General features: G+C 52.2%; 1 protein-coding gene across 1 annotated transcript in view; it reads right to left on the bottom strand.

Annotated features, from left to right (window-relative positions):
• The window catches only part of LOC149432823 (MAP/microtubule affinity-regulating kinase 4-like), a gene marked incomplete at its 5' end in the record, with an annotated part of 28,245 nt that extends 15,568 nt beyond the window's left edge, over nucleotides 1-12,677 (bottom strand). The window contains 4 exons of the mRNA XM_089664902.1: nucleotides 683-792; nucleotides 7,586-7,685; nucleotides 9,252-9,371; nucleotides 12,395-12,677. Of these exons, the coding sequence (XP_089521028.1) occupies nucleotides 683-792; nucleotides 7,586-7,685; nucleotides 9,252-9,371; nucleotides 12,395-12,677 (613 nt within the window). The remainder of the gene's footprint in view (nucleotides 1-682; nucleotides 793-7,585; nucleotides 7,686-9,251; nucleotides 9,372-12,394) is intronic.
• Between the last annotated feature and the right edge of the window lie 1,150 nt (nucleotides 12,678-13,827).

Here is a 13,827-nt window from a genome sequence, read left to right as displayed (position 1 = left end):
ACTGAGGGACATCATAGAAGAACAGAGATGGGGGGGGACTGAGGAACATCATAGAAGAACAGAGATGGGAAGATTGAGGGACACCATAGAAGAAGAGAGATGGGGGGACTGAGGAACTTCATAGAAGAACAGAGATGGGGGGGGTGACTGAGGGACATCATAGAAGAACAGAGATGGGGGGGACTGAGGAACATCATAGAAGAACAGAGATGGGAAGATTGAGGGACACCATAGAAGAAGAGAGATGGGGGGACTGAGGAACTTCATAGAAGAACAGAGATGGGGGGGGTGACTGAGGGACATCATAGAAGAAGAGAGGAGGGGGGGGGGGTGGCTGAGGGACATCATAGAAGAAGAGAGATGGGGGGACTGAGGAACTTCATAGAAGAACAGAGATGGGGGGGTGACTGAGAGACATCATAGAAGAAGAGAGGCGGGGGGGGGGTGGCTGAGGGACATTATAGAAGAAGAGAGATGGGGGGACTGAAGGACATCATAGAAGAGAGATGGGGGGGGGGGGTGAGGGACACCATAGAAGAATAGAGATGGGGGGACTGAGAGACATCATAGAAGAGAGATGGGGGTGATTGAGGGTCATGATAGAGGAAGAAAGATTGGGGGATGGGGGGTTGTCCATCATGAATGCTAGTTTAGGGACAGTGAAAAGACGGGACTGTCTCACCTCTGGTTTCCTCCCCAGCAGGAGGTAAGTGGCCATCACCTCATTATACTTATTGGAGCTGAGAGCATCTTTGATCTCCTCCCGGGAGTAGCCCATGTCCAACATGATCTCTGGAAAAGAGAAGGATGATCACTGAGCTGGCTGGACCGTAATCTCTTTTCTTCCTGAAGATTCGGGACCAATGATGTTTCATATGTTCACCAACATGAGCTAACCTGTCATTCCGATCATCGCAACATACAGACATACTCCTACCTAAATTCTGCCCCGCCCCCTCCACCACTCTCACCCGTGTCTGAGCAAAACCTTAGATTAATCGGCTGCGAAGGTTCTTCTGATGGTTGGTTGCCCAGTTTTGTGATATGGTGCCCTTTGTAGACTTAAATTCTGTTCTTGGCTGACCCTGGGGACCCCAGTCCCTCACCTTCAGGGTTCCCTTTGTTGCATGTTCTGTAGGCAGGAGGTCCACTATACAGAGAAGTTCTGGTCAGATCCAGCCCAGCTATTCTCCCAGCAACTTCCTCAACTACAACGTCCTGACCCAAGAATCGCCCCACCACCTTCCTCTACTACAACGTCCTGACTCAAGAATCGTCCCACCACCCTCCTCTACTACAACGTGCTGACCCAAGAATCGTCCCACCACCCTCCTCTACTACAACGTCCTGACCCAAGAATCGTCCCACCACCCTCCTCTACTACAACGTCCTGACCCAAGAATCGTCCCAACACCTTCCTCAACTACAACAGCCTGACCCAAGAATCGTCCCACCACCTTCCTCTACTACAACGTCCTGACCCAAGAATCGTCCCACCACCCTCCTTTACTACAACGTCCTGACCCAAGAATCGTCCCACCACCTTCCTCTACTACAACATCCTGACCCAAGAATCGTCCCACCACCTTCCTCTACTACAACGTCCTGACCCAAGAATCGTCCCACCACCTTCCTCAACTACAACGTCCTGACCCAAGAATCGTCCCACCACCTTCCTCTATTACAACGTCCTGACCCAAGAATCGTTCCGCCACCTTCCTCAACTACAACGTCCTGACCCAAGAATCGTCCCACAACCTTCCACTACTACAACGACCTGACCCAAGAATCGTCCCGCCACCTTCCTCTACTACAACGTCCTGACCCAAGAATCGTCCCACCACCTTCTGCTACTACAACATCATGACCCAAGAATCGTCCCACCACCCTCCTTTACTACAACGTCCTGACCCAAGAATTGTCCCACCACCTTCCTCTACTACAACTTCTTGACCCAAGAATCGTCCCACCACCTTCCTCAACTACAACGTCCTGACCCAAGAATCGTCCCACCACCTTCCTCTACCACAACGTCCTGACCCAAGAATCGTCCCACCACAATCCTCTACTACAACGTCCTGACCCAAGGATCGTCCCACCACCTTCCCCTACTACAACGTCCTGACTCAAGAATCGTCCCACCACCCTCCTCTACTACAACGTCGTGACCCAAGAATCGACCCACCACCCTCCTTTACTACAACGTCCTGACCCAAGAATCGACCCACCACCCTCCTTTACTACAACGTCCTGACCCAAGAATCGTCCCACCACCCTCCTTTACTACAACGTCCTGACCCAAGAATCGTCCCACCACCTTCCTTCACTACAACGTCCTGACCCAAGAATCGTCCCACCACCTTCCTCAACTACAACATCCTGACCCAAGAATCGTCCCACCACCTTCCTCTACTACAATGTCCTGACCCAAGAATCGTCCCACCACCTTCCTCAACTACAACATCCTGACCCAAAAATCGTCCCACCACCTTAATCTATTACAACATCCTGACCCAAGAATCGTCCCAACACCTTCCTCTATTACAACGTCCTGACCCAAGAATCGTTCCGCCACCTTCCTCAACTACAACGTCCTGACCCAAGAATCGTCCCACCACCTTCCACTACTACAACGACCTGACCCAAGAATCGTCCCGCCACCTTCCTCTACTACAACGCCCTGACCCAAGAATCGTCCCACCACCTTCTGCTACTACAACATCATGACCCAAGAATCGTCCCACCACCTTCCTCTACTACAACGTCCTGACCCAAGAATCGTCCCACCACCTTCCTCTACTACAACTTCCTGACCCAAGGATCGTCCCACCACCCTCCTCTACTACAACGTCCTGACCCAAGAATCGTCCCACCACCTTCCTCAACTACAACGTCCTGACCCAAGAATCGTCCCACCACCTTCCTCTACTACAACGTCCTGACCCAAGAATCGTCCCACCACCCTCCTTTACTACAACGTCCTGACCCAAGAATTGTCCCATCACCCTCCTTTACTACCACGTCCTGACCCAAGAATCGTCCCACCACCTTCCTCTACTACAACGTCCTGACCCAAGAATCGTCCCACCACCTTCCTCTACTACAACGTCCTGACCCAAGAATCGTCCCACCACCTTCCTCTACTACAACATCCTGACCCAAGGATCGTCCCACCACCTTCCTCTACTACAACGTCCTGACCCAAGAATCGTCCCACCACCTTCCTCTACTACAACATCCTGACCCAAGAATCGTCCCACCACCTTCCTCTACTACAACGTCCTGACCCAAGAATCGTCCCACCACCCTCCTCTACTACAACGTCCTGACCCAAGAATCGTCCCACCACCTTCCTCTACTACAACGTCCTGACCCAAGAATCGTCCCACCACCTTCCTCTACTACCATGTCCTGACCCAAGGATCGTCCCACCACCTTCCTCTACTACAACGTCCTGACCCAAGAATCGTCCCACCACCTTCCTTCACTACAACGTCCTGACCCAAGAATCGTCCCACCACCTTCCTCAACTACAACATCCTGACCCAAGAATCGTCCCACCACCTTCCTCTACTACAACATCCTGACCCAAGGATCGTCCCACCACCTTCCTCTACTACAACGTACTGACCCAAGAATCGTCCCACCACCCTCCTCTACTACAACGTCCTGACCCAAGAATCGTCCCACCACCTTCCTGTACTACAACGTCCTGACCCAAGGATCGTCCCACCACCTTCCTGTACTACAATGTCCTGACCCAAGAATCGTCCCACCACCTTCCTCTACTACAACGTCCTGACCCAAGAATTGTCCCACCACCTTCCTCTACCACAACGTCCTGACCCAAGAATCGTCCCACCACCTTCCTCAACTACAACGTCCTGACCCAAGAATCGTCCCACCACCTTCCTCAACTACAACGTCCTGACCCAAGAATTGTCCCACCACCTTCCTCTACTACAACGTCCTGACCCAAGAATCGTCCCACCACCTTCCTCTACTACAATGTCCTGACCCAAGAATTGTCCCACCACCTTCCTCTACCACAACGTCCTGACCCAAGAATCGTCCCACCACCTTCCTCAACTACAACATCCTGACCCAAGAATCGTCCCACCACCTTCCTCAACTACAACGTCCTGACCCAAGAATCGTCCCACCACCTTCCTCTACTACAACGTCCTGACCCAAGAATCGTCCCACCACCTTCCTCAACTACAACATCCTGACCCAAGAATCGTCCCACCACCTTCCTCTACTACAACATCCTGACCCAAGGATCGTCCCACCACCTTCCTCTACTACAACGTACTGACCCAAGAATCGTCCCACCACCCTCCTCTACTACAACGTCCTGACCCAAGAATCGTCCCACCACCTTCCTGTACTACAACGTCCTGACCCAAGGATCGTCCCACCACCTTCCTGTACTACAATGTCCTGACCCAAGAATCGTCCCACCACCTTCCTCTACTACAACGTCCTGACCCAAGAATTGTCCCACCACCTTCCTCTACCACAACGTCCTGACCCAAGAATCGTCCCACCACCTTCCTCAACTACAACATCCTGACCCAAGAATCGTCCCACCACCTTCCTCAACTACAACGTCCTGACCCAAGAATTGTCCCACCACCTTCCTCTACTACAACGTCCTGACCCAAGAATCGTCCCACCACCTTCCTCTACTACAACGTACTGACCCAAGAATCGTCCCACCACCCTCCTCTACTACAACGTCCTGACCCAAGAATCGTCCCACCACCTTCCTGTACTACAACGTCCTGACCCAAGGATCGTCCCACCACCTTCCTCTACTACAATGTCCTGACCCAAGAATCGTCCCACCACCTTCCTCAACTACAACGTCCTGACCCAAGAATTGTCCCACCACCTTCCTCTACTACAACGTCCTGACCCAAGAATCGTCCCACCACCTTCCTCTACTACAACGGCCTGACCCAAGAATTGTCCCACCACCTTCCTCTACCACAACGTCCTGACCCAAGAATCGTCCCACTACCTTCCTCTACTACAACTTCCTGACCCAAGGATCGTCCCACCACCTTCCTCTACTACAACATCCTGACCCAAGGATCGTCCCACCACCTTCCTCAACTACAACGGCCTGACCCAAGAATCGTCCCACCACCTTCCTCAACTACAACGTCCTGACCCAAGAATCGTCCCACCACCTTCCTCAACTACAACGTCCTGACCCAAGAATCGTCCCACCACCTTCCTCTACTACAACGTCCTGACCCAAGAATCGTCCCACCACCTTCCTCTACTACAATGTCCTGACCCAAGAATCGTCCCACCACCCTCCTCTACTACAACGTCCTGACCCAAGAATCGTCCCACCATCCTCCTCTACTACAACGTCCTGACCCAAGGATCGTCCCACCACCTTCCTCAACTACAACGTCGTGACCCAAGAATCGTCCCACCACCTTCCTCTACTACAACGTCCTGACCCAAGAATCGTCCCACCACCTTCCTCTACTACAATGTCCTGACCCAAGAATCGTCCCACCACCCTCCTCTACTACAACGTCCTGACCCAAGGATCGTCCCACCACCTTCCTCAACTACAACGTCGTGACCCAAGAATCGTCCCACCACCTTCCTCTACTACAACGTCCTGACCCAAGAATCGTCCCACCACCTTCCTCTACTACAATGTCCTGACCCAAGAATCGTCCCACCACCCTCCTCTACTACAACGTCCTGACCCAAGAATCGTCCCACCACCCTCCTCTACTACAACGTCCTGACCCAAGGATCGTCCCACCACCTTCCTCAACTACAACGTCGTGACCCAAGAATCGTCCCACCACCCTCCTTTACTACAACATCCTGACCAAAGAATCGTACCACCACCCTCCTCTACTACAACGTCCTGACCCAAGGATCGTCCCACCACCTTCCTCAACTACAACGTCGTGACCCAAGAATCGTCCCACCACCTTCCTCAACTACAACATCCTGACCCAAGAATCGTCCCACCACCTTCCTCTACTACAACGTCCTGACCCAAGAATCGTCCCACCACCTTCCTCTACTACAACGTCCTGACCCAAGAATCGTCCCACCACCCTCCTCTACTACAACGTCCTGACCCAAGGATCGTCCCACCACCCTCCTCTACTACAACGTCCTGACCCAAGGATCGTCCCACCACCTTCCTCAACTACAACGTCGTGACCCAAGAATCGTCCCACCACCCTCCTTTACTACAACGTCCTGACCCAAGAATCGTCCCACCACCCTCCTTTACTACAACATCCTGACCCAAGAATCGTCCCACCACCCTCCTCTACTACAACGTCCTGACCCAAGAATCGTCCCACCACCTTCCTCTACTACAACGTCCTGACCCAAGAATCGTCCCACCACCTTCCTCAACTACAACGTCGTGACCCAAGAATCGTCCCACCACCCTCCTCAACTACAACATCCTGACCCAAGAATCGTCCCACCACCCTTCTCTACTACAACGTCCTGACCCAAGAATCGTCCCACCACCCTCCTCTACTACAACGTCCTGACCCAAGAATTGTCCCACCACCCTCCTCTACTACAACGTCCTGACCCAAGAATCGTCCCACCACCTTCCTCAACTACAACGTCCTGACCCAAGAATCGTCCCAACACCACAAGAGCTACTTAGATCAGCATCTTCCCCAATCCAACGTTCCAACATGACCGGCTCCTTCATCCCTGCGTGCTTTATGTACAGTCTGTCACATGCCTCCCTGCTTGTGGGAACCTGAGGAAGTGGCCCCTGTGGCCCCAAGTGTAGTGTGGACTAGAGATGTGCAGGACGCAAAAATTTGTTTCCAATTTGTTCGTTAATAATTTAGTTTCCTCATATTCGTTGTTGGAATTCTCTATTTTCAAATTGATTCAAAATTGGAAAGACGGCTATATTAATTTTGTTTCATTCTATTCTAATCTATTCTATTCTTTTATATTCTCTTGTATTCTATTTATATTTAATCCTTTATATTCTATTCTATTTTATTCTATTCAATCCTTTATATTCTATTCTACTTTATTCTATTATTTTCTTTTCTATTCAATCCTTTATATTCTATTATATTTTATTTTGTTCTTTTCTATTCTGTTGTATTATTTTCTGTTCTATTCTTTTATAGTCTATTCTTTTCTTTTTTTATCCTATTCTATTCTTGTATTTTCTATTCTATTCTATTTTCTTCTATTCCATTCTTTTCTGTTCCATTCTGGTTTATTTTCTATCTTATTATATTCTAATCGGTTTCATTCTATTCTGTTCAGCAGCCTAAGTAGGATTCATCTTTTTATTTCAATGTTCTACCTTACTGTAATGATTGGAATATATTTTAATTTGTGAATTTGGATAATTAGTTTTATTTTTTTTATTTCTGATTTGTAGAAATGTGTTACTATTGTAATTCAGAAATTCGAATAACGGAAAGTTCGCCCACATTTCGATGTGTGACAAATGGCACACGTGTGATGTGGGCGGGATCCGTGTTGCAGAGACATGTAGAGGAGGATGAAGGATATGTTGGAGGAGTTCCGCCTTCCATCTCACCGATACGCTTGGGGTCGGCGTGGTCCTCTTCTGGCTCCTTGTAAGGCTTCAGATCGTCGCTGTCAAATCCGATGTTCATCCATTTGTCGTTCATGATTTGCTGCGAGAGGAGCAGAGAGTCAGCCGGGAGAATGCGGGGCCGTGATGACACACAGACGGACAGACAGACAGAGGGACAGACTGACGGACAGACAGACAGATGGACAGACCGAGGGACAGACAGACAGATGGACAGACCGAGGGACAGACAGATAGACAGACCGAGGGACAGACAGACAGATGGACAGACTGACGGATAGACAGACCGAGGGACAGACGGACAGACCGAGGGACAGACTGACGGACAGACGGAGGCACAGACTGATGGACAGACTGACGGACAGACCGAGGGAGAGGCGGAGGGACGGACAGACGGACAGACGGACAGACCGAGGGACAGACTGACGGACAGACCGAGGGACAGACTGATGGACAGACCGAGGGACAGACTGACGGACAGACCGAGGGACAAACTGACGGACAGACAGACAGACGGAGGTACGGACAGACAAGTGGACGGACAGACAGATGGACAGACAGATGGACAGACAGGCAGACCGAGGGACAGACCGAGGGAGAGGCGGAGGGACGGACAGACGGACAGACCGAGGGAGAGGCGGAGGGACGGACAGACGGACAGACCGAGGGACAGACCGAGGGAGAGGCGGAGGGACAGACTGACGGACAGACCGAGGGACAGACTGACGGACAGACGGAGGCACAGACTGATGGACAGACTGACGGACAGACCGAGGGAATGGCGGAGGGACGGACAGACGGACAGACCGAGGGACAGACCGAGGGAGAAGCGGAGGGACGGACAGACGGACAGACCGAGGGACAGACCGAGGGACAGACTGACGGACAGACGGAGGCACAGACTGATGGACAGACTGACGGACAGACCGAGGGAGAGGCGGAGGGACGGACAGACGGACAGACCGAGGGACAGACCGAGGGAGAAGCGGAGGGACGGACAGACGGACAGACCGAGGGACAGACCGAGGGACAGACTGACGGACAGACCGAGGGACAGACTGACGGACAGACCGAGGGACAGACTGACGGACAGACCGAGGGACAAACTGACGGACAGACAGACAGACGGAGGTACGGACAGACAAGTGGACGGACAGACAGATGGACAGACAGATGGACAGACAGACAGACCGAGGGACAGACCGAGGGAGAGGCGGAGGGACAGACTGACGGACAGACCGAGGGACAGACTGACGGACAGACCGAGGGACAGACTGACGGACAGACAGACGGACAGACCGAGGGACAAACTGACGGACAGACAGACAGACGGAGGTACGGACAGACAGATGGACGGACAGATGGACGGACAGATGGACAGACAGACAGATGGACAGACAGATGGACAGACAGACAGATGGACAGACAGACAGATGGACAGACAGACAGATGGACAGACAGATGGACAGACAGACAGATGGACAGACAGACAGATGGACGGACAGACAGATGGACGGACAGACAGATGGACAGACAGACAGATGGAGAGACAGATGGACAGACAGATGGACAGACAGACAGACAGATGGACAGACAGACAGACAGACCAGCGGATGGACAGACAGATGGACAGAGCAAACGGGGTTACCTCCAGAGTACATCTCTTGCTAGGATTCAGCACCAGGAATCGCCGTAGGACGCTCTCACAGTCCGTACTCATGTAGAAGGGGACTCTGTATTTACCGCGGAGGACTCTCTCCCTCAGTTCCTGGGAATAGAGACCAGAGACATGGTGACCCAATCACAGCGTGGACCGGGGGGGACATGTACATCCTGAAACAGAAGCTCTCACTACACCCATTCATTCCCTTGTTTTAGTCTTGGATGGACTATGGAATGGTTAAGACCCCATCAGGTTTTCTTTTTATGTGTATCTCCCATTGGAGATCTTCCTTCACTTCCTGTCCCAGAGACACAACAGGAAGTAACAGGAGATATTTCAAAAGAGAAGGAAAATCCCCTCCTAGAGGGTTGACACTGGAACAGGTGTCCCCACTGGAAGATTTATCCTCCCCTTCAGTTCCTGTGACATTGGATTTCCCATCCCTTCCTGTACCAAGACAATGGTCACCAGGACCAGGAGATGGTGAACTTTTTCTAGGGGGGGCACCAAAAAAAACTAACAGGGCTTCTAACAAACCCCTTACCACTCTATCTACAACTAGAAACGTTTTGGGGTTACATACACTTTAAATGTACCAACTTCTTGGATCTTAGGATCTGGGAGAGCAAGAGGGAGAAAGAGATCCCCGCCTGTAACATCCTGGGGGACAGGGAGAGGGGATCCCTGCATGGGGAGAGAGAAGAGATCCCTGCATGGAGCATCATGGAGGAAAGGGAGAAGGAGATCCCTGCATGGAACATCCTGGAGAAAAGAGAGAAGGAGATCCCTGCATGGAACATCCTGGAGAAAAGAGAGAAGGAGATCCCTGCATGGAGCATCCTTGAGGAAAGGGAGGAGGTCCCACCAGCATGGAGCATCCTGGAGAAAGGGGGTGAAGGAGATCCCTCCATACAGCATCCTGGAGGAAAGGAAGGAGATCCCTGCATGGTGCATCCTGGAGGAAAATAAGGAGATCCCTGCATGAAGCATCCTAAGGAAATGGAGAAGGAGATTCCTGTATGATGCATTCCGGAAGAAAATAAGGAGATCACTGCATGGAATATCCTGAGGGAAAGGAAGAAGGAGATCCCTGCATGGAGCATAATGGAGGAAAGAGAGGAGATCCCACCAACATAGATCATCCTAGAGGAAAGGGTTAAGTATATCCCTGCATGGAGAATCCTGAAGGAAAGGTTGAAGGAGATCCCAATATAGAGCATCCCAAGGAAAAACAGAAGAATATCCCTGCATGGAGCTTCCTAGAGGAAAGGGAGAGGAGATCCCTGCATGGAGCATCCTGAAGGAAAGGAAGAAGGTCCCTGCATGATGCATCCTGGAGGAAGGGGGAAGGAGATCCCTGCATGGAGCATCTTGTTGAAAGAGAGAAGGAGATCCCTGCATAAAGAATCCTAGAGGAAAGCAAGGAGATCCCTGCATGGAACATCCTGGAGGAAAGGGTTAAGTATATCCCCGCATGGAGCATCCTGAAGGAAAGGGAGAAGGAGATCCCTGCATGGAGAATCTTTGAGGAAAGGGAGGAGATCCCTGCATGGAAGATTCTAGAGGAAATTTGAATGAGATCTCCATATAGAGCATCCCAAGGATAAACAGAAGAATATCCCTGCATGGAGCTTCCTAAGGAAATGGAGAGGAGATCCCTGCATGGAGCATTATGGAGGAAGGGGCAAAGGAGATCCCTGCATGAAGCATCCTGAGGAAATGGAGAAAGAGATCCCTTCTTGATGCATTCTGGAGGAAAATAAGGAGATCACTGCATGGAATATCCTGAGGGAAAGGAAGAAGGAGATCCCTGCATGGAGCATAATGGAGGAAAGAGAGGAGATCCCACCAACATAGATCATCTTAGAGGAAAGGGTTAAGTATATCCCTGCATGGGGCATCCTGAAGGAAAGGAAGGAGATCCCTGCTTGGTGCATCCTGGAGGAAGGGGTGAAGGAGATCCCTGCATGATGCATCCTGGAGGAAGGGGTGAAGGAGATCCCTGCATGATGCATCCTGGAGGAAAATAAAGAGATCCATGCATGGAATATCCTGAGGGAAAGGGAGAAGGAGATCCCTGCATGAAGCATAACGGAGGAAAGAGAGGAGATCCCACAAACATAGATCATCTTAGAGGAAAGGGAGAAGGAGATCCCTGCATGGAGAATCCTTGAGGAAAGGGAGGAGATCCTTTCATGGATGATTCTAGAGGCAGGTTGAAGGAGATCCCCATATAAAGCATTCCAAGGAAAACCAGAAGAATATCCCTGCATGGAGCTTCCTAGAGGAAAGGCAGAGGAGATCCCTGCATGGAGCATCCTGAAGGAAAGGAAGAAGATCCCTGCATGGGGCATCCTGAAGGAAAGGAAGGAGGTCCCTGCATGATGCATCCTGAAGGAAGGGGTGAAGGAGATCTCTACATGGAGCATCCTGGAGGAAGGAGTGAAGGAGATCCCTACATGATGCATCCTGGAGGAAGGGGTGGAGGAGATCCCTGCATGGAGCATCCTGAAGGAAAGGAAGAAGATCCCTGCATGGGGCATCCTGAAGGAAAGGAAGGAGGTCCCTGCATGATGCATCCTGAAGGAAGGGGTGAAGGAGATCCCTACATGGAGCATCCTGGAGGAAGGGGTGGAGGAGATCCCTGCATGGAGAATCCTTGAGGAAAGGGAGGAGATCCTTTCATGGATGATTCTAGAGGCAGGTTGAAGGAGATCCCCATATAAAGCATTCCAAGGAAAACCAGAAGAATATCCCTGCATGGAACTTCCTAGAGGAAAGGAAGGAGACCTCTGAATGGGGCATCCTGAAGGAAAGGAAGGAGGTCCCTGCATGATGCATCCTGGAGGAAGGGGTGAAGGAGATCCCTACATGGAGCATCCTGGAGGAAGGGGTGAAGGAGATCCCTACATGGAGCATCCTGGAGGAAGGGGTGGAGGAGATCCCTGCATGGAGCATCCTGGAGGAAGGGGTGGAGGAGATCCCTACATGGTGCATCCAGGAGAAGGAAATCCCTGCATCCAGCATCATGGCGAGGTAGGTACAGGGGGTTGGGTTGGAGGGGAGGCAGACTTGGCTCCAGTTATTGTCACCATCAATGATACCTTGTAGCAGCCACAGACGTGTACCTTAAGGTTCTGTCCATCGAAGGGAAGGGACCCGCTGACCAGGGTGTAGAGGATGACCCCCAGGCTCCAGACATCCACCTCAGGCCCGTTATACCTCTTTCCCTGGAAGAGCTCCGGAGCCGCATATGGAGGACTTCCACAGAACGTGTCCAGCTTGCCTCCCGGAGTAAACTCATTGCTGAAGCCAAAGTCTGCGATCTTTATATTGGCTTCGGAGTCCAGGAGAAGGTTCTCCGCCTGCAGAGAGAAAAGAGACCCGAGGACGGAATTCACAACGATTACACTACAACGCAAGGGAAACGGTTTGTTTTCTCATTTTGGATACAGTAAGGAGGGTTAGAACCCCTGTCAGTGTATTTTTTTTTTGCCATCTGTGTCCCATTAGGAAGACTTCCCCTCACTTCCTGACCCATTAGGGAGATTTCCCTCCCCCCTCCATCCAACACTGACAGGGGTCTCACCCCCCCCCTCCATCCAACACTGACAGGGGTCCCACTCCTCCCCCCTCCATCCAACACTGACAGGGTGTCTCATCCCTCCCCTCCATCCAACACTGACAGGGGGTCTCATCCCTCCTCCTCCATCCAACACTGACAGGGGTCTCACCCCCCCTCCATCCAACACTGACAGGGGTCCCACTCCTCCCCCCTCCATCCAACACTGACAGGGGGTCTCATCCCTCCCCCTCCATCCAACACTGACAGGGGGTCTCATCCCTCCTCCTCCATCCAACACTGACAGGGGGTCTCATCCCTCCTCCTCCATCCAACACTGACAGGGGGTCTCACCCCCCCCTCCATCCAACACTGACAGGGGGTCTCACCCCCCCTCCATCCAACACTGACAGGGGGTCTCATCCCTCCTCCTCCATCCAACACTGACAGGGGGTCTCACCCCCCCCCTCCATCCAACACTGACAGGGGTCCCACTCCTCCCCCCTCCATCCAACACTGACAGGGGGTCTCATCCCTCCCCCTCCATCCAACACTGACAGGGGGTCTCATCCCTCCTCCTCCATCCAACACTGACAGGGGGTCTCACCCCTTCCCCTCCATCCAACACTGACTGGGGGTCTCACCCCTCCCCCCCTCCATCTAACACTGACAGGGGTCTCACGCCTCCTCCCTCCATCCAACACTGACAGGGGGTCTCATCCCTCCCCCTCCATCCAACACTGACTGGGGGTCTCACCCCTCCCCCCTCCATCTAACACTGACAGGGGTCTCACCCCTTCCCCTCCATCCAACACTGACTGGGGGTCTCACCCCTCCCCCCTCCATCTAACACTGACAGGGGGTCTCACGCCTCCCCCCTCCATCCAACACTGACAGGGGGTCTCACCCCTCCCCCCTCCATCTAACACCGACAGGGGGTCTCACGCCTCCCCCCTCCATCCAACACTGACAGGGGATCTCACCCCTCCCCCCTCCATC

This window comes from Staurois parvus, unplaced genomic scaffold (assembly GCF_062004578.1).
Source record: "Staurois parvus isolate SC_StPar_1 unplaced genomic scaffold, SC_StPar_1.0 ptg002093l, whole genome shotgun sequence".
Lineage (NCBI taxonomy): Eukaryota > Metazoa > Chordata > Amphibia > Anura > Ranidae > Staurois > Staurois parvus.
The sequence above is the reverse complement of the archived record's forward strand: the minus strand, read 5'-3'. Positions and strand labels throughout refer to the sequence as shown.